Below are 20,821 nucleotides of genomic sequence, written 5' to 3' on the forward strand. Positions count from 1 at the left end.
AAAAAGGAGGTGGGCGGGCGGGAGATCTGAAGCGCTTGGCAAAAGTGAAACCAATATAGTCACACAGAGGGTTTTTATAGGCTAGGGGCCAACCCTTACTCCAATTTGCAACAAGCTTTTCTACCCAGCAACAGTACCAAAATGCCCAGTCATACCAGTGGCCATTTTGCCTAATCTGCCAAGCAACCCCAGGGTTATCCTGATTCCCCTCCTGCAACGCGTGCTCTCCATAATTGGAGAACCCATTATGTGTGCTCCCTGGCCTCAGCTTCTCAGTTTCTGCTTTCCCTCAAAACAAAGAGGTATTTTGTAATCTAATGGAAAGTGGGCAGCCCCAGTGATTCTCTTTGGCCACTGGCAGTTCTGTCATGAGGATCCCATGATAGATACTCTCTGGCTTGGGCTTTCTCGCTCCTCAAATTGGCTACATTCAACTGGAGGAGGGCTGTACTTCAATGGTGGGCCACATCCTTTGCATGCAGAAAGCCACAGGTTCTGTCCTCAGCATCTTCAGGTAGGGATTGAAAGATTCCTTCCTGACTGTATTTCATCTGATCCATCTACTGCAATTATTAAGTTTGCAGATGATACCACCACAATGGGTCTAATTATAGGTGGAGGTGAATCAGCATACAGGGGAGATGCTCAAAAAGTATCTACATGGTGCCTAGAGAATAACTAAATATTAGCAAGACAAAGGAGATGGTGTTGGACTTTTGGAGGAAGAGAGGGGAACCAGCCCCATTGTATATGGGGGGGGGGGTTGTGTGGAGAGAGTCCCTGCCTTTAAATTCCTGGGAGTTTACCTTAATGAAGACCTCACTTGGAAAAACAATATAACTCAGGTGGTTAGGAAGGCCCAACAGAGACTCCATTTCCTAAGGGTCTTGCAAAAGAACAATGTTGACCACCTTCTACCGGTCCACAATAGAAAGTGTCCTCATATTGTATCAAGGTGTGGTCATAGCTGCCAAGTTATCCCTTTTTTAAAGAGATTTTCCCTTATGCTGAATAGGCTTCCTCGCGAGAAAAGGGAAAACTTGGCAGCTATGGGTGTGGTACGTTGGCTTGACAGCCACGGACAGAAAGTCTTTACAGAGGGTGGTGAACACAGCACATGATATCATGGGCTGTCCCCTGAGCCCGCTAGATGACATCGCAAGGGATTGATGCCTTAGGAGAGCGAGAAAAATTCTCAGGGATGAATCTTCTACCCTCAGGCAGGAGATATAGAAGTATAATCAGTCATACCAACAGGCTAAAAAATAGTTTCTATCCATGGGCTGTTAGGCTGCTGAATGGAAAATAATATAGTGCAACTGACTTTCAGGGTTGGTGTGTTGTGTGACAAGCACACAGAGTGCAATGAATTTGAGTGTTGGGGGGGCTCGGTTTATTTCATTGTACACAGGTTGTTCATTGACAATAAAGGTATGATGATGATGATGATGATGATGATCAGGATGATGAAACACTGGAGAATTGCTGACTGGGTGATTTAAAGCTATTCACATGTTTGACTACCACTCTGAAATATTTTGATGCAGAGTAGTTAAGAAATATTTCAAATGAAATTAATACTTCTTCTGTTACAGAATATTCATTCAAAAGAATTGAAAATGGCTGGATCTTGTATGAGGGCAATGAGTACTATTTCAGCAATGAAACAGCATCTGCAGAAAGAGCTCGAGCATACTGCAAGAAGCATGGCGGAGATCTTACGGTCATTGAAAAAGACAGCGAACAAAAGTTTTTGTGGAAATATGTAAGAAATAATTGAAACATATGCTGTCCTAATCAAATATAGCTGGGTCTACTGAGAAGTAAGCCTCGTTGAATCTAATGGGTTTGACTTCCAAGTAAGTGTGTAGAAAATTGCAACCTAAAGGACTTTGACTTTCTGTGGTCATATACTTTCACTGTAGCATCCAGCACTAACAGGTAAGTGAGGCTTTCCAAGTTTTAAAAAAGAATGTATGATCCAGTCACTCCACTAATCGTCACAGATTCATGCTTTATTCATGAGCACAGAAGAGTGCTGAAAAATGTCTCCATGTAATCAGGATTCCAGACATTCAGGGTTCTTGCATTCATTGTTTAATTTTCCCCCTCCCTCTCCTTACTTAAAAAACAAAAAAGTGCAATTCACTAAGTGGAAGAGTGGGAAACAGTGGGTATAATTCTGGCATGAAAGCTGATTGTGTGAGTTGCACTGTAATTCTTACATAGAACTAAAAATCTTTAATAAACCAGCTTAAATCAGTGAAGCCCTACATTAGTATATTACAACATAATGCATAATTTTCTTCCATGCTTAGTCTAATATTAGCTGGCATGTTTTAATTTATCTTAACTGGAAACCTTTAATGATGTTTGTAAAAAGAAGAGATGCTGTGCTCATCATTACAAACCTTTCTGTATTGCCTGATTTATGACTGCTGCGCTTCCTACATTGCTCTGCATCTGAATACTATATTGTTTCATTTACTTCGAATTTTACCTTTGTATGTTGTAGAACAAGCTTTATGGAAGTTACAAGAACATTCACATTGGTTTAATATTGGGTCTTGATAGAAAGTTCGGGTAAGTGAAGAAGAAAAACTAAAAGTGGAAAAAAGATTTTTAACAAAATTGTAGATCTAAGTTTCTCCTAAGTTACTAGGCTAATATTAATTAATCTAAGCTATAAGATCCCCCCCCCTCCACAGTTGATCTCTAAAGGAAATTTAGGACTCTTCCAAATGCAGAAGTTGCACTACAGTCCTGTTCCCTGTAATGGTGTCCTGGAGGCTACATGAAACTTCAGATTTCCCTCCCTGACCACGGAGAGGAAGCTTTAATGTCAGTTACTGTCTCCTTGCCACCTCACAGCCTAATAACATGAAAGCCCCAATGTTGGCATGGCTGGAAAATGAACATGGAGAAAGCTTGTATCCTAAGGAACCAACACCTTCCTAGTCCCACAATGTATCCCCAAACTGTGGAGAATACCATTTACCAGGCTGTCACCACTTCCTTGCCTCTCTAGGCTGTATTAGGTCTGGGGGTGCTCCCCGCCCCCCGGTGAACTTTCTTTTTATGCATTGAAGAAGAGGGCACCACCTTCCTATCTCCCTGACTCCTACAGTTGTTTTATGTACCTTGGGTGTCTCCAGTTATGTCTCTCTTCTGCTTTCCTCCCAGCTCTGAATGTTGGAGCAATGACATTCCCCATCTCCCAGCTACAGCTCTTTTGGGATGCCACTGGAAGAGACTTAGAGTGCTTTTCAGCTGATGGTTGTCCCCACACCTGACACACCTGGCCTTTCTTCCATTCAGGCCAGCAAAGGAGCAATGTGAAGCATGCTCAACCTCGCTCCTCTTCCCCTGAATGAGCCATCTGCTGTTCTCCCTCACTACTGCCCCCCCCCCCAAAAATCAGGACATTAAGGTTGCAGTCGTAAATGAAGTTTTTTTGTGTGAATTAAGAACCTATTTGATCATTTCTCAACTATGAATGTTACATATGTAATTATGAATGTTACATAAAATACAAGCAGTTCATTTTCTTCTAATTAAAATGAACTGCTCCAGTAACTATAAGAGCCCATACTTCTACCTGTCAGTCATTGAGCACATAATCATCTTCATCATTACTACTACTAGTAGTAGTAGTAGTAATGGTAGTAGTAGTAGTAGTAGTACTCATTAGTGATGAGTTTCTATCTGGCTTTAGCTCTGGCCCAGCCCTATCCTAAAAAATGAATTAGTAATACTACTACTAGTAGTAGTGGTATTACTAGTAGTAGTAGTAGTAGTAGTAGTAATTCATTTTTGAGGATAGGGCTGGGCCAGAGCTAAAGCCAGGTATAAACTCATCACTAATTTAGCCTCATCACTGATTTTGTAAACCCTCATAATTGAGCTGTTCATAATTCTATCTATTAACATTATTTGAAGCAAAGTCTTAATGCATTATCTTAAAGAAGATGTTTCCTTGCCTCAGGCAGAAATTTCAAATGCTGTCTGGCATGGTGATACAAAATTATTATTAAAGAAAGTAACTGGCAATTTGCTCCTCTTTAACAGCACCTAAGTCTTTCAAAATTAGGATTGTTTTCCTAGCCATTCTGAGTACATTACTTCCGTAATTTTGCTGGATATTCTTAATGCTGCCAACTTAATGCTGCCCTGCAAGGTTCAAAGTGAAATGTTTTCTGGACATGGTGTTCCCTTGACTAAAAAAGCCCACAAATAGCAAAAACCATTGTGGAAATATGTAATGTAAATAAAGGACAATTACATTGTTCTGTCCAATACTGTCGTATCATTTTCTCTAGCTGGTTGGATGGAACTCCAGTGACCTATGCAGCTTGGGCACCAAATGAACCCAACTTTGCAAATGATGATGAAAACTGTGTGGTCATGTATTACAGCACAGGCAAGTAGAATAAAATACTACCATTAAAACAAAAATCTTGAGATAGTGTGTGCTTGAGGATGGGGCAAGGGATTGATTAATACAGAACAAGTACAATACAGCGAGGGATTATCTGGACTTGCCCGTTGCCCCCCTCTTTAAAGCTCCATGTCCCAGAGCTTTCACTGCAAAAACCCACTTTTTAAAACCGAAGCACAACAAACAGCAATTCAGGTTTTTCGCAGATTGCTGTTTGCTCCGATTGAGGTTTAAAGAGTGGGTATTCATAGAGAAAGCTCCAAGGCAAAAGAAGGAAGGAAGGAAGGAAGGAAGGAAGGAAGGAAGGAAGGAAGGAAGGAAGGAAGGAAGGAGCACTCGGACATGGAGCTTTAAAGTGCAGACTGTGCCTGGAAAGCAGGGAGGAAAGGCAAGTGTGGATAAACCCTGAATCTATAGTTGCAATGACTATTTCATCCATATACATTGATTAGGAGGGAAAATTCATTATTTTACAGGTCTTGAATTGCTTTTTAAAAAAATATGACATGGTAATAAAAGTTTTAAAGGATGCTGTATATTTAATCACATGAGCAACTTTATATGGCAAGAGAGATTTGGGGAAAGACTACACTGTTTCAATGCTATTTTAATAACTTTGGGACTTTCAGCAGTTTATATTGTGAACAACTGGTTGCTTATTCCATCTACACATTGTCCTGTTTTCTTCCAATATGGAATAAGTTGCTGTCGTAGCTCTTTATTGTTCTCATTTGCATTGTATACCTGAAGGACTGCTTGCCCTTTTCAGTTTGCGAGTGATTTAATAACTTCTCTGTTTAGGTTTATGGAATGATATCAATTGTGGTACTGAGGACAGATTTGTATGTGAAAGACATAACAGTTCTGTCCCTTCATCTGTTGCTCCCATGTTGCCTGTACCTCTTGGAGGCTGTGCTGAAGGATGGCTTTTCTTTGATAAAAAGGTAACTAGTGTAGTCCTTACGAATCACTTGGCATACTAGCCCTTTTTGGATAGCATTAGTGCATACAGTGAATACTTTTCCCAGAGCTGCTGAACATGCAGAGGTTTCACTCCATGTCTTATTCAGGTTTCCCGTATAGAACTTAAAATGAACGTGCACATAGACCAGGTGGGGCAGCTTGTCATTGTGTTGCCACATCCTTCTTCCCCACTAAGAAGTGAAGAGGACTATTGTGTTAGAATAGTAAATACAAAAAAAAAATCAAATCTGTATCTGAATAGTTTACATTTTGGATTAAAGGGGGATATTTTAAAAGCTCAAATTAACAACTACTAGGGTGGGTGTTCTCCCCAGCCCCTCCCTCTGCCCCAATCTCTACGGCTTAGGGAGCTGGGTATGTTTAGCCTGGAGAAGAGAAGGTTAAGGGGTGATATGATAGCCATGTTCAAATATATGAAATGGTGTCATATGGAGGAGGAAGAAAGATTGTTTTCTGCTGCTCCAGAGAAGCAAACACGGAGCAATGGATTCAAACTACAAGAAAGAAGATTCCACCTAAACATTAGGAAGAGCTTCCTGACAGTAAGAGCTGTTCGGCAGTGGAATTTGCTACCAAGGAGTGTGGTGGAGTCTCTTTCTTTGGAGGTCTTTAAGCAGAGGCTTGACAGGCATATGTCAAGAATGCTTTGATGGTGTTTCCTGCTTGGCAGGGGGTTGGACTGGATGGTCCTTGTGGTCTCTTCCAACTCTATGATTCTATGATTCTCTACCCCATCCTAATCCCCTTCCAACCAGCAAATCCTATGGGGTAGGGCTGCTCTTTAAAGCCAAGCTAAATTATCCCTGTCTGTTTGCTCAATACCGTTTCATGATTGCTACTTTCATTAACCATTACATCATGTATGGAATTTTGGAGAGTTGTTATTCCCCCCCCCCACAGTGCTTCCAGCTTTTTGGTCTTAATGAAGAGAGGAAAAACTGGTCCTATGCACGAACCACTTGCAGGAATCTAGGAGGGAATCTGGCAACTATACCGAACAAAGCTACACAAGGTGCAGTCAGTTATTTTTTAAAAAACAGATTGTTCATATAGACTTGACATGTTAGAAGTCCAAGAGCCTCAACTCAAGTTACGTTTGTGCCAGAAGAAGTGTTAGAAATGGCTCCTTTGTGGCTCCTTACAACTCAGGTGACTTGAGAAACTTCAGGCCACATGGGGGAGCTGGAAACCAGGGCAGTGATGCAGCAGAGCATTACCAGCTCCTTCCACATGGCCATAGACCTCAGGGACAGCTCAGTTGGTATATCATGAGGTTCTTAATCTCAGGGTTGTGGGTTCAAAAGCCTCACGTTGGGCAAAAGATTCCTGCATTGCAGGAGGTTGGATTAGATGATCCTAGTGGTCCCTTCCAACTGTACAATTCTATGATTTTATAATTCCCCAAGCAGCACAGGAAGAATCTACTCTGCAAAGATTCCCACAAGACAAGTGCAAGAAGAATAAAATGACCCAGTAGTTATTCTGTATAATGCATTTGGTGGCTTCAGTTGGACAATACTTGGGGAACTTGAGAAAGAGTGACTGCTGTTTTAATAGCAGTTAAAAGAGACTTAATAGGCAAGCTCAATAGCTGGGGTGGGAAAACTTTGTATCTGTTGAGAGCTTGGGGGGGGGTCATCCGGTAGGGGCTGCATACTGTCAATGGGTAGAGCTGAAGGCAAAAGTGGCCAGGGCATCCTTTTTCTCTCCCAACTCTTTCCTCCCTGCCCACTTATCTGCCACCCTTTCCCGTCACCCATACGAAATTAGTCTGATAGCCAAAATTAAGCTACCCACTCCAATTTTATTGTCTCTCAAAGCATAATTTTGTAAATGGACCATTTCGGCAAGCAACAATGCTTATATTGATAGGATAATGAGTCTTAATTAATATCTATATTGTCAGTCTGAGGGAAATAGTCTGTTGTCCATCATTTTGAAAGGAAAATGGAGGGACTATTTGGAAAAGCATTACAAAGAAATGAAATCGAGGGCAGGGTTTGAGATAGGAACAGCAGAAGAAAAATGATAAAGTAATTGTATCAGAGGGATTTTGGTAATAGATGAGAATTTTATATAGAATGCAGTAGAAAAGAGTTTGAATAAGAATACTGTGGAGATGGGGAGTCAATATATGAAACAATGTATTTAATTTGAAGTTAATTTGTAAAAATTGGGAAATTCAATAAAATTATATTGGGGAAAAAGAAAGGAAAATGGGTGATGATTCTAAATCTTAGAAAAGGCAAAACCTCACTTCACCAAACATCTTGTCAGTTCAGATCTAAACCCTTCTTCAGCTGGGAAAAAGCAAGGGGTGTGTATTGTAAGGGTGGCCTATTAATGATTTATCCAGGTACAGAATGTGGTGTGCTGGATTCAGTGGCCCTTTTTGTTATTATAAAACTAGGGTAGCCAATGTGATGTCCACCACACTTTGTGAGACTATAACTCCATTAAGCCCCAGGCAACATAGCCAGTGGTCAGGAATGGTGGAAGATTTAGTCCAACAGCATCTGAAGGCCAGCACACTGGAGATTCTTGCATTAATCAAATGTATTTTGATGATGATGATGATGATGATGATGATACAACATGAACCCAAACTACAACAAATCACATTTTGATGCACTACAGTGGTACCTCGGTTTATGAACACAATTGGTTCCGGAAGTCTGTTCATAAACTGAAGCGTTCATAAACTGAAGCATACTTTCCCATTGAAAGTAATGGAAAGTGAATTAATCCGTTCCAGATGGGTCCGTGGCATTCGTAAACCGAAAATTCATAAACCAATGTGTTCATAAACCGAGGTTCCACTGTATATCAAACACTTATATGTGACGGGCATACATTTGCCTAATCCGTTTGATAAAACGTGTCATTGTTTTTATTTAGCATTCCTCACGGTGCACTTAAAAAGTGCTGCAACTGATCCTTGGATTGGACTGAATGATATTAATATTGAGCGCATGTTTGTATGGACAGATGGAAGTGGAGTCCACTACACAAACTGGGCCAAAGGTTTTCCAGCTTATGGTGTAAGTCCTGCTTGCAAAGGCTTTCATCTTTTCGTCTTTTTACCCCAGAAACAAGAAATATCTTCTATATTCCATTCCTGCAGTGAAACTACATGTTCAGAGAACCTTCAGTGTTAGCACCCCATTTCTGCACCAATTCCCCATTCATTCTCTGGCTGGTGTCGCCTTTGTTTATTTTTAGAGCCAGCTGTCTCAAGCTAAGCAGCTAGTTTGTAAAGTACGGTAACAGTTAGGCAACACCTAACAAGTTTTATAACTCATCTGCTATCTCACCCCACTTCCAGGAAGCATCAGCTAATCCCTGATCTAGAGCACGTATCAGCTACTGATTCCTACTCCTGAATAGGATCTAGAGATCATTTGCAAAGCCTTGCGCTGACAGATGCAAACTGCACTTGTAGTCTGGGTTTATTCTTGCCACTATCTCTGATTGGGTGATTGTGGAGTCTGGTATTTGTCAAGAGCAGTGCTATTTTTTCTAGAAAAAGAGGTGCCAGAACTCACCACGAACACTTCCCTTGTTCTCTTATAATGGCAATGGCACCCACCTGAGAGGTGCCAGAACTGAGTTCCAGCGAGTTTCAGGTTAAGAGTATAAAAGGAAAGTTTCAAGTACAAATGGATTGGCCCCTACATTGTATACCGTAAATAGCTATTGTGTTACTTGTCCCTTTGCTATTATTTCTTAGGAAGACTGCATTTTTATGATGAAGGAGCCTGAAAAGCTGGCAGGATATTGGAGAGATGGGCCATGTTCTGCTAAGAAAAGCTACATCTGCCAAAGAAACACTGGTATGCTTTTTTAGAAGAGAAGGAACAGAAAACAGTGTTTAATGCAGATTGCATTATAGAGTCTAACTCGTTTTCTGTGGCTTGTCATTCTGGTAAAAAAATTTTAAAAAGCTGATTGCCAGCTTTAATGACTGAACTGAGATTTTGTCATCTGAGAATGATGGTGGATAGGAAATTAATTACAGAATAGATTCTTGACCTCTCTGGAAAGAAATGGAGGTGTGTTGTTAATGGTCATGTTGACTACATTTTAGGGATTATGTTTGCTGCTTTTGTGATTGTAAATTAAATGTATTCTGTGGCCTCATCCATATATGTTTTTGATGAAAACTTGACTAAGTGTTATAGCCGGCATTTAAAATGCCGGTTTTCAAGATTTAAAATGTTTAGGGAATAATAGTATTCAGAAATTTAGTGCCAAGTGTGTGTAGCCTAAACTGATCTCAATCTTTTCTCTTGATTACTTGCCTATAGATCCTGCATTATCACACTCTGAAACAACAATTCCAGCCTCTGGTTATGCCCCTTTTGGGAATAGAAATTACACTCTCCTCAGCCCCAAAATGACATGGGAAGAGGCAAGGAAAAAATGTAAATCTGAACAGTCAGAGCTTGCCAGCATTTTGGATCCCTACATTGAATCATTCCTATGGCTATGGGTGTTAAAATATGGAGAGCCTGCATGGATTGGCCTAAATAGCAATATGGTAAATACATATGATATACATGAACATAATATTGTACTATATATCCACATCAAGAGCTTGTGTTCAGAAGGACATAGAAAATACATAGCTTTTATTACCTGACTTTATTAGCAATATCCTTGGTAAGCATTACAAAAGCTTTGGATACCATCTGTGGGTTACCTATGAGCTATTTTCAGTGGCCATAAATTATCTGTACACAAAAGCTTAACAGAAATATAACAATTTCCAGTCTCTAAAGGGGCTTCTGCACCCAGTGCAGCAGCATACCCGCAGGCAGCAAGATCTTTAGTAGTTTTTAGTCTTGACTCCTTTTTCTCCCTCAGAAAGAGAAATCAATCACTTCTATGTTGCTTTAGGAGGGGTGAGGCAACAGGTTTCATAGATGACTTGCATTGTCTACAATGCCTTTTCTACATACCTCCATAGTCCCTTTGGATGAGTGCATTAGGCTAACTTTTCTCATGGCGAGACAAGCCTCAGGACAAGAGCCTTTTAGCCCTTGACCTTTGGTTGTCTCAAAAGGCTCACATCTCTGACAAGTCCTGAGTCATGTGCTATATACCTGGCTGATAATGAATACAGTGGTACCTCGACTTAGGAAGGCGATCCGTTCCACGGTGCTCTTCGTAAGTCGAAACCTTCGGGTGTCGATGCGCCCATTTTGTGCAGGCGTGCGTCGCTTCCGCGCAGGCGCAGAACGCACGCACCACGAAAATACTTCCGGGTTTGCCGACTTCGTAAGTCGAAACCTTTGGAAGTCAAGGCATTCGTAAACTAAGTACCATACTGGATCAACACCAACCAGGATTCTCTCATACATATACATACACACACACATTCAAAACTTGACATCCTTCCTCCTCTCTCTGCAGTTCCTTAAATTTATTTTTAATATCTTCTGCATATTCAAATTAACTTAATTTGCTCATTTATTCATCTACTTTAAATATATACTGTTATAAAACTACAGGTTATTACAACAATCCTGTTCTTATCTGTTTACAATTTATCTGTAAATATTAAAAAAACCTATTTCCATTCTTTTATAAAAAGTTGGCTATCTTGATTGTAGATTGACAGTAGATATTAAGGAAAGTGCTTCCTTCCTGATATTTTAGGTACTGTACTTGGATCCCAAGCTGTTCAGGATTTGGTAGGCTAATACCTTGAATTGAGTGCCATAAGTCAATGGCAGCCAATGCAGTGCTTTCTGGATGGGTGACCCACACATTGTCCCATCAGGCTTCCCCACTTACCAATTTAGCAGCCACATTCTGCAGTAGCTGCAGTCCCTGGACCATCTTCAAGGATAGCCACAGATAGAGCACATTAGAGTAGTCCAGGTGGGAGGTCCAAGAATGGACCTGATTGGCAGACATAAAGTGGACATAAGCATTCCTAGTCAGAAAAGCCAATTGAGAGCCCAGCAGCAGGTAGAAATCCTGGAGCACTCCTAAACTATGACCCTGTTCCTCCAGGGCGATTGCAACCCCTTCTAGGACAGGTTATCTACCTAATTCCCAGACATAGGAACCACCCCTTCACAGCACCTTCATCTCATCAGGATTCAGCCTCAGTTCATTGGCCCCCACAGGGCCCATTTCTGCTTCCAGGCTCTTGTCCAACACCTTCACAGCTTCTCATGATTCAGATGGAATGAAGAGCTAGAGCTTCATGCCACCAGCATACTGAAAACATTGTGCTCCAAATCCTTGGACAGAGCCATAGCTACAGAGGGGCTAGCCAGGTTTTTTGCCCAGGGTGAAGCCTCTAGAGGGGCACCATTCAGGCTCCCAGCCTATGTCTCTGTGTTTGTTTGTTTGTTTGTTTGTGCGTGCACAAACACGTGTGGGGGGGTGCCGACCTGGATCCTTGTCTGGGGTGAAACAAAGCCTATTTTCGCCCCTGCCTTTGATAGCTCAGAATTGTTTCATAGGCATGACTTCAGACGTCATAAATATAGTACTACTACTCAGACTTCATCCCCTAAAGCAGGCATGTCAAACCTGTGGCCCTCCAGATGTTTTGGACTACAATTCCCATCTCCCCCAACCACTGGTCCTGCTAGCTAGGGATCATGGGAGTTGTAGGCCAAAACATCTGGAGGGCCGCAGGTTTGACATGCCTGCCCTAAAGGATGATAAAATGTGTGTATAAAGAAAATGAAAGGGAAAGAAAAGTAAATGTTGTGGAGTTCATGTTATGGAAAATGAACTTAAAAGCTTTCTCTAGGCCAGCATGTGTTAATCCACTGTGCCTTTGGATTTCAGACTGATGAGCAATATAGGTGGATAGGCAACTGGAGACTGGTATATACTAACTGGGCCCCTGGGGAGCCAAAGCAGAAAATAGCCTGTGTCTATTTAGACATTGATGGTCACTGGAAAACCGGAACTTGCAATGAAGCATACTTCTCTTTCTGTGAGCACTACCACGGTAAGCAAAGCAATGTCCATCTGAGCACAGAGCTGAGAAATGTACTATTGACATTTCTGCCTCTTTCGTAGGGAAGGAATAAAATGTTACTTTTCAAACCATCAGGCTATAATAAATAGGCAAACAAAAATAGAATAGAGGTTGCAGTAAACAATCCAGCCTTAGGTAACCATGTTTAGCAACTCATTAGACTCAGGCATGTGTTTTAAGACAGCAATTCTATACACATTTACCTAGGAGTAAGCCCCATTTGACATTACTGTGAGTAAGCACCCAGGAGTACTCAGAAACTATAAACCTATTATTTTAGGGGGAGTTCTTTGACATGTGCAAATTTGCAGAGTTTCACCTCCCATTTCGCTTTCTACATTTCCACGATTCCTCCAAGATAATCATGTGCACCTCAAGATTTCGGATTTGTTCAAATCTTATGCATATCTCTGGTACTTAAGGGTTTCTAAGATACCTGTTCAAAAAATAAAATATTTGTTTCATAATAGGTAAAATCCCAACTGAGGCTCCACAAGTCCCAGGGAAATGCCCTGACTCAAAACAGGACCAGAGATCTTGGATTCCTTTTCGGGCTCATTGCTATCAAATCAACAAACCTTCAAATGGATGGCCGGATGCATCTTTCAAATGTACTCAGTTAGGTGGGTGTCATTTTGATTCAAATCAAACGTGATTTTTCCATGCTAGGAGATTCCTAGTTAGTGTCCAAAGCCAGTATTGTACACTAGTTAGTGTTGCAGTGCAGTCCTATACATATCATGGCATGCCTATCCAGAAGTATGTCCCATCGAGTTCAATCGAGCCTATAGCTAAGTACAGTAAGTGGGTATGGGCTTTCAGCCTTGGACTTTGACCAGAGAGACAGAGGTTCAAATTCCTGCTCACTCATAGAGTTTACTGGGTGCTCTTGGGCCAATGCCCACTTTTCAATTTAACTTATCTCCCAGGATTGCTGTGATGATAAATCAGGAAGGGAATAAACCTGGCATATCTCTCTGAACACATTGGAGGTACAGATGACTTACAGGTGAAACTCAGAAAATTAGAATATCGTCGAAAAGTGCATTTATTTCAGTAATGCAACTTATTATTATTTATTATTTATTTTTATTTTTACAAATGCTTTCTTTTGGAAATTCCACAGTAATAAAACAAATAGTTACAATAATACAAAAATAAACATCGCCATTACATTTCATTAATTACATTCCATTTATAATTGACCCGCCTAACGACAAATAATTGTTGTTGTTGTTTAGTCGTTTAGTCGTGTCCGACTCTTCGTGACCCCATGGACCATAGCACGCCAGGCACTCCTGTCTTGCACTGCCTCCCGCAGTTTGGTCAAACTCATGTTCGTAGCTTCGAGAACACTGTCCAATGACAAATAATTACAATTACAACAAATAAAGGCTTGACATATATTGCTTTGCATGTCATGCATCTATCTCATATAATGGTTTCACCTTTTAAGTTGCATTACTGAAATAAATGCACTTTTCGATGATATTCTAATTTTCCAAGTTTCACCTTTATATGGGGGTTAGTTTCTAGGGATTGCGTGTAAAGCCAGAACAACCCTGGAACCACCACCCACATAACCATTCCTACCTGCCCAGAGCCAGCACACCGAGCGTGTCTTGCCTCATATGCAAGGCGGAGAATTCTCATGCTGGCTGTGGGAGGCTCCCATGAGATCTCACTTTCTTACTGTCTGAATCCAACAACAGAAAGATTTATTATGAAAAGAATATTTAGAAAACCTGATATGCAGGCCTGGTATCAGGGATCAGCACACTCAGGCATTGGCTGATGATCCAAGCACTTTGAAGGACAGCTCCCCTCCACCTGTCCTCACCTGAAGCATGCAGGATTGTCCGTGTAGCCAGGAACCCCACTTGCTGTGGCTCGCCATTTTATTTCCTCCGCAGTAGGTTGCTCCAGACAGACAGAAGGTTGCTCCATTGGGGCCAGAGAAGCACTGTGGGGGAACAAAAAATGGTTTGTGCCAGCAAGCAGTGCTTTCCTGCTAAGCTGACTTTTTGCTGTTGGCTGTGGACATGCCTGCCTGTAAGTAAAGTGAGAGGAAGAGAGATTGGCCTGGGGTGTGAGATAAGCAGAGGGGTGATGAGGTGAGCAGAGTCCTCGCTGCCTGGGAAAAGGGCTTCACTAAGAAAGGGACTTCGCCACCCAGCTCACCATTCCTGCATCCTGGGGGCAGGTGTTTTCATCAACACTCCTGACAACCTCATTATTGCCAAGGACCACATGCCAGGCTGTCAAGAGTCCCATCAAACTGCATGTCAGTTCTACCAGTATACATACATACATACATACATACATACATACATACATACATACATACATACATACACATTTAGAAACGCAATATTAAAATGAGAATATTTTAAATAAATTAAAATGCATAAATAAAATTTAAAACAGGAATGCAATTTTTAAATGAGTTTACTTTACTTGTATGATGTTTCCCAGGTAGCACCTTGATTTCTATAGAAGATTCAGCTGAATTGAACTTTTTGATGGAGCATACTCAGCAATCCCAACATGCTGACTATTGGATAGGACTGTTCAGAAACATAGATGGTAATGGTTTAACATTGAATATTTATTCATAATACATGGGGCTGTGGCCCTGCTTGCTCCACTCATCAACACCCACCCCAGCCATTTCCCCCACATTAACCCTCGAGACCAGTGTTTCCCAAATTTGGGTCTCCAGCTGTTTTGGGACTACAACTCCCATCATCCCTAGCTAGCTAGCAGGACCAATGGTCAGGGATGGTGCGAATAGTAGTTCAAAAACAGCTGAAGTCCCAGGTTTGGGAAACACTGCCCTAGATCTTCCCCATCTTCCACCTTAGCTTCCCCCTTACCCACTTTACTGAAACCTTGGCCATGGTCTAAACCTGCCATTTCCTCTCTGTTCCTCCACCCCACCCCTGTTTTACACAAACCTTGCTGTTGTTTTAAAGCGCCATTGCCCAGTCAGTTCTGTCCATCCATGCTTTACTCAAACCTTTGCTATACGTCCAGATTTTCCCAGACATTGCTGGGAATTTCTGAAAGGCATCGCTTTGCACTGGATCTTAGGCAAGTCATTCGAAAAAATCGCGCTCAAACCAGGGTGGCCTGGTTTTTACTTTTGGAAATATGGCATCCCTATGGTTTACAGCTGCCATTTTCCTTTCTCCCCCCCCCAACCTTTCCCCATTCCTGCTTTACTCAAAACGCTGCTGTTGTAAACCGCAACTTTTCTTCCTCTCGCTCTTTCCCCATCTGACTTCATGCAGATCCAGGATTGTGCAGCGGCACTACTCTTTTTCTCGATAGTCTTTATGCCATTTATTTTACTTTTCTAATTAGGAGAATGGATATGGCAAGATAACACTGCACTGGATTTTGTGAACTGGAAAGATGAAGAGTCCACCCCCGATCCTCAAGCTATTTTCAGTAATAGCGATAAGAACTGCATTCTCATGAACAGCCATAATGGGAAGTGGTCCAGGGAGCACTGCGGATACTCTAAGGGATTTATATGTAAAAGACGCAAAAGTAAGTCTTAAATGGCTATTCAGCTGAATTTCACAATAATTCTGATGCAGTTGAACATTGAGTCGCTTGTCTAAAGTTTGTGTCTTAGGGCACTCTGCTCTAATTGCTCTCTGATTATGCTACTAGAAGTTTATCCTTGTTGTCTCTTTATTTGCCTTCTTCCTAAAGCTCTCCAAGGAAGGGACTTCCATGTTACTACAGGAAGGGACTTTTTTCTCTCTTGGCATTTTAACAATATCCCACCTTGTCCTATTCTTATTAGGTAATCTTTCTAGACTATCAGACATCCTTTTTCTAGCATAAGCCACATTTCATCAAATTGATACACTGCACTTTGTCTTTCCTACTCCTTGTCACTTCCTATTCTTTTTTTCAACTTTTGACAGACTTTACTGATACTTCCAACCAACTAAATACTCCCTAATAATAAATGGCAGGAGAGAAGGGAGAACCAAAGCTGAGGTCTATTAATTATTTATTTATAAAAGAATATTCTGTCTTTTATAACTAATACGGTAAGGTTATTAACATTTGATCAATATCTAATAGTCAAGGTTCCCACAATCATTCTCAGTCCCCAGAATTGCTGTGCGATAAATATCATAAATTGGTCATTTTCTTCAAAAGGGAAGACCATTTAGTAGTCTCCACATTGACCCAGGTGGCTCTGTGGGTTAAACCACTGAGCCTAGGGCTTGCTGATCAGAAGGTCAGCGGTTCGAATCCCTGTGACGGGGTGAGCTCCCGTTGCTCGGTCCCAGCTCCTGCCAACCTAGCAGTTTGAAAGCACGTCAAAATGCAAGTAGATAAATAGGAACCGCTACAGCGGGAAGGTAAACGGCGTTTCCGTGTGCTGCTCTGGTTCGCCAGAAGTGGCTTTGTCATGCTGGCCACATGACCTGGAAACTATACGCCGGCTCCCTCGGCCAATAATGCGAGATGAGCGCACAACACCAGAGTCGGTTACGACTGGACCTAACAGTCAGGGGTCCCTTTACTTTACCTTTACATTGACATAAAACTCAGCTCATCATTGCTGATCTTGCTAAGCAAAGGGATTAAGTGACTACACTAAACACTTCAAATTTAAAACTTGGCTCCCATTTTCAAATAGTAAGTTATATTTATTTATTTTTATTAAAAGAAGCACACCCAAAAGCAAATGCTGTATCTAAAGTGCATAATCATGTTCTTTTCATGGTGTGATATGTCGGGGCCCAGAGCTTGAAAAATAAAAGGATAAATGTGCTTCCTATAATATTGTCACACACACACACCACATTTTTTCAGGCACTAAGGGATTCCAGAGGTCCCATCACAAACCTTTGGTATTTGTTTCATTGGGAGGAAAACCACTGGAGGCATAAGATGAAAGTGCACACAGCATTAAAACGCCAACAGATCTTTTTCCCTGTTAGGTTTTGGAGGGGAGAGGTGTCTCCAACCCCTTAGCTTTGGACTCATCACAGAGAGTGAATCAGGCTTCTTTCCAGCTCCAGTTGCCAGACCAAGACTGCCTATTATTTGTTCTCCATCAAAGAAAACGCCAGTACCAGCCAGAGTAGGAGGAGGACATGCCAACCTTTCCCCCCTAATCTCCAGCTGTATTTTCGCTGTGTTCTTTAGCCACCGTGGCTCTGCTCTGCCACTGCAGTTGGAGGCAGCAATGCTTCTCAATATCAGTTGCTGGAAACCACAGGAGGGGAGAGGGCTTTTGTGTTCAAATCCTGCTTGCTGGTTTCCCACAGGCATCTGTTTGGCCACTGTGCGAACAGGATGCTGGACTAGATGGGCCACCGGCCTGATCCAGCAAACTCTTCTTATCTTCTTATGACAAGCTATGAAATGTCAGTTGACCAATCCTACATTTTTTGTTCTAGATGGGAAGGAATGGCACCTGGGTGTGCTTGCTGGCACGCTGCTTAAGTTTCTTTTCATTCCTCAGTCTGGTTCACTCTGTTGCTAATCAATGCTAATTATTTATTTTTAAAAAAATATTGATTTGCACACCTAACTTTCTTACTATGCTGAGAACATAAGCATATCTTTTGTTTTACAGTTATTGAAGAGACAACTAAAGCACCTACGAAAAGGACAGGTAAGGCTGTTAAGTGAAAAGAACTCAGGAAAAATTATAAGCATTCTTGCTATCCGGAGCATTGCACCAAACATTCTGAGAAAAGAACTTCTGGTTGAAAGCTGAAGAGAGAAATCTCTAGGAAAGGGTGAAGGCATGATAGCTCTCTACTGGGGGGAAAGGGTGACGACAATATTCTGGAGATCCCGAGCCATAAGGTGGCTAGATTGGCCTCTACTAGGGCCAGGGCCTTTTCAGTATTGGCCCCAATACTGGTGGAACGCTCTTTCACATGAGACCAGGACCCTGCGGGATTTGTCATCTTTCCGCAGGGCCTGCAAGACAGAGCTGTTCCGCCTGGCCTTTGGGTTGGACTTTGTCGGACCCCTGTGTTTTCCTCCCTCATGGCTTGGATTTATGGACCATTTAAAATGAGGCTGCATTTTAAATTTTAATATTGCATTTTAATCTGTATTTTAATTAATTGCTTTCTATGTTTTATTGTAATTTTATTGGTGTTAGCCGCCCTGAGCCCGGTTTTGACTGGGGAGGGCAGGGTATAAATAAAAATGTATTATTATTATTATTATTATTATTATTATTATTATTATTATTATTATTATTTTCTGGTACAGAACTGCCACTATGAAGCAGAAGAATTGGGGGTTGTGTGAGAGATTTCCGTGTAATGGAATATTTCACAGTGTTTCAGTTGGATCATGAAAGAACAGAATAGCATTCTGTTTAAGATGTAGTACAAAAATAACTGGGGGGTGGTACACCATTGCCTTGGCATTTTGTAGTTTTTGGGGTTTTTTCAGCTGCATTGAAACAGCTAACATCTTTTGGGTTGGATTCCTTCAGTCTGCCAAAACCCTTTTCTTTAAGAAGGGACAATATGTTTCTGACTCCACATCTCTTCTGCTTCTGTATCCCCTCTCCGTACCCTCCAGTCATGTGGCCATTTCATTGGTTTGTAAGCTCTTGGCACTCTATGCTTATGAGCTGCAAACACCACCCAGCTATCCCTCCTCTTCATACAAGGGGGTCTATTGTGTGCGTGTGTGTAATATACATCTTTCCCCATTTACAGAACAAGAAGATATTCCTGCATCAGCACATGGCAGAGTTGCAAAGGTAGTTCTACCGGTTATCTTCATCCTCATTGGCATGGGTACTGGACTCTTTATTTTCTACAAAAGAAGAAGTAGAAAACAACGAACCACTGGCAGCTTTGATAACTCTCTGTATCGTGACACTGAGATCATTCTTCACAAAAATGATTCAGAAGTGCTTGTGGGTGATAAAGAGGGAGATAGGCTGTAATGTGGGAGTAAGTCTCCTTGAGCTCAATAGGAATTACTTCTGAATTGACAGGGGTAGGGTTGCATCATTAATTCGTTTCCAAGAAGTAACCATATGCATATGCAGAGGTCCTTTCTATCACCACATTCATTGTGTGTCATGCCCTGAATGCATAATTATTATTTAGAAAAATATGTATTCTAAATAGAATAAATTCAAATTAATTAATTAATTAGAATAACTTCAAATTAAGGTAATTTTAATCTGTTTTAGTATTTCAACTTTTGTATGTTTTTTTTTAAGCATGGTTGTAATTTCTCCTTGATTTTCTTGTTTTACCATTTTGTAAATTACTTTGTGGTTTTTAAAAATCAAGAGGTGTATACATTTTATGAAATAAAAAATAATAAATTAAAGATGACTTGACTTGAAAAACTAAGGACCATGTCATTGATATCCCCTGGCAACCAAGGTACTGCACAATATTTTTGCCCTAAATCAGCACAGTGTCCATGCATAAAGCTAAATTCCCACTTGTCTGGTTTTATAGGAAGAGTATGGGGTATATCTAGCCCCCCCCTCCACTCTTCCAGGGAAGCCAATCATCAGATTTTTTAAAAAAAGGAATTCCATATGTGCAGCTCAGCTGATTCAGTACCTAACTGTGAAACTCGGAAAATTGGAATATCGTTGAAAATTGCATTTATTTCAGTAATGCAACTTATTATTTTTCATTTTTCTTTTAATTTTTACAAATGCTTTCTTTTGGAAATTCCACAGTAATAAAACAAATAATACATAGTTACAATAATAGTTACAATAGTAATAGTTACAATAATACAAAAATAAACATCACTATTACATTTCATTAATTACATTCCATTTATAATTGACCCACCTAATGACAAATAATTACAATTTTTGCTCTGGTAAGCTCTATGTTATATTATTGCCGCATGTTATATGTGGGGTTGCTTCTGAAGACGGTTTGGAAACTTCAGCTGGTACAGAATTTGACGGCCAGGCTGCTCACCAAGGCAAGATGGTTTGAGCATATTACACCAATCCTGGCCCAACTGCACTTCATTACATATCTTTAGGCATTGGGCAAAAACTTTTCGCTTCAACCCGGACTTTGACTGGTTAACATTCTATGGCCTTTTCAATGTGTTGTGGGGGTTGGTTTGTTTTCGTTTTCGTTACATTAACTGTTTTTTGTTCTCATTTTGTATTTTCAAGTTGTGAACTGCTCTGCGATCTTTGGATGAAAGCTGATATACAAATCTAACTAACTAACTAAATAAAAGTTGAAGCCGTACTAATCGGTACCTGCAACATGTGTTCCTTAAAAATTCTACACTGGTAGCCTCACACACCCTTTCAAATATTATTACAACACATCAACAAACTGCTGGGAAAGGTGATGGGTACTCCCCCCCCCCCCTCAGGTGAA

At 41.0% G+C, this 20,821-nt stretch overlaps 1 protein-coding gene across 2 annotated transcripts in view; it reads left to right on the plus strand.

Annotated features, from left to right (window-relative positions):
- LOC118091915 (macrophage mannose receptor 1) overlaps nt 1–19,803 on the plus strand; it is a 43,544-nt gene extending 23,741 nt beyond the window's left edge. For both annotated transcript variants that reach the window (XM_035129502.2, XM_060280794.1), the window contains exons 17-30: nt 1,596–1,765; nt 2,516–2,583; nt 4,320–4,420; nt 5,240–5,382; nt 6,323–6,434; nt 8,321–8,463; nt 9,153–9,255; nt 9,730–9,962; nt 12,236–12,401; nt 12,902–13,054; nt 14,907–15,017; nt 15,798–15,986; nt 18,046–18,084; nt 19,157–19,803. In XM_035129502.2, coding sequence (XP_034985393.2) covers nt 1,596–1,765; nt 2,516–2,583; nt 4,320–4,420; nt 5,240–5,382; nt 6,323–6,434; nt 8,321–8,463; nt 9,153–9,255; nt 9,730–9,962; nt 12,236–12,401; nt 12,902–13,054; nt 14,907–15,017; nt 15,798–15,986; nt 18,046–18,084; nt 19,157–19,389 — 1,964 coding nt within the window. In that variant the 3' untranslated portion in view covers nt 19,390–19,803. The remainder of the gene's footprint in view (nt 1–1,595; nt 1,766–2,515; nt 2,584–4,319; nt 4,421–5,239; nt 5,383–6,322; nt 6,435–8,320; nt 8,464–9,152; nt 9,256–9,729; nt 9,963–12,235; nt 12,402–12,901; nt 13,055–14,906; nt 15,018–15,797; nt 15,987–18,045; nt 18,085–19,156) is intronic.
- The last annotated feature ends 1,018 nt before the right edge of the window (nt 19,804–20,821 follow it).

Source organism: Zootoca vivipara, chromosome 12 (genome assembly GCF_963506605.1).
Source record: "Zootoca vivipara chromosome 12, rZooViv1.1, whole genome shotgun sequence".
NCBI lineage: Eukaryota > Metazoa > Chordata > Lepidosauria > Squamata > Lacertidae > Zootoca > Zootoca vivipara.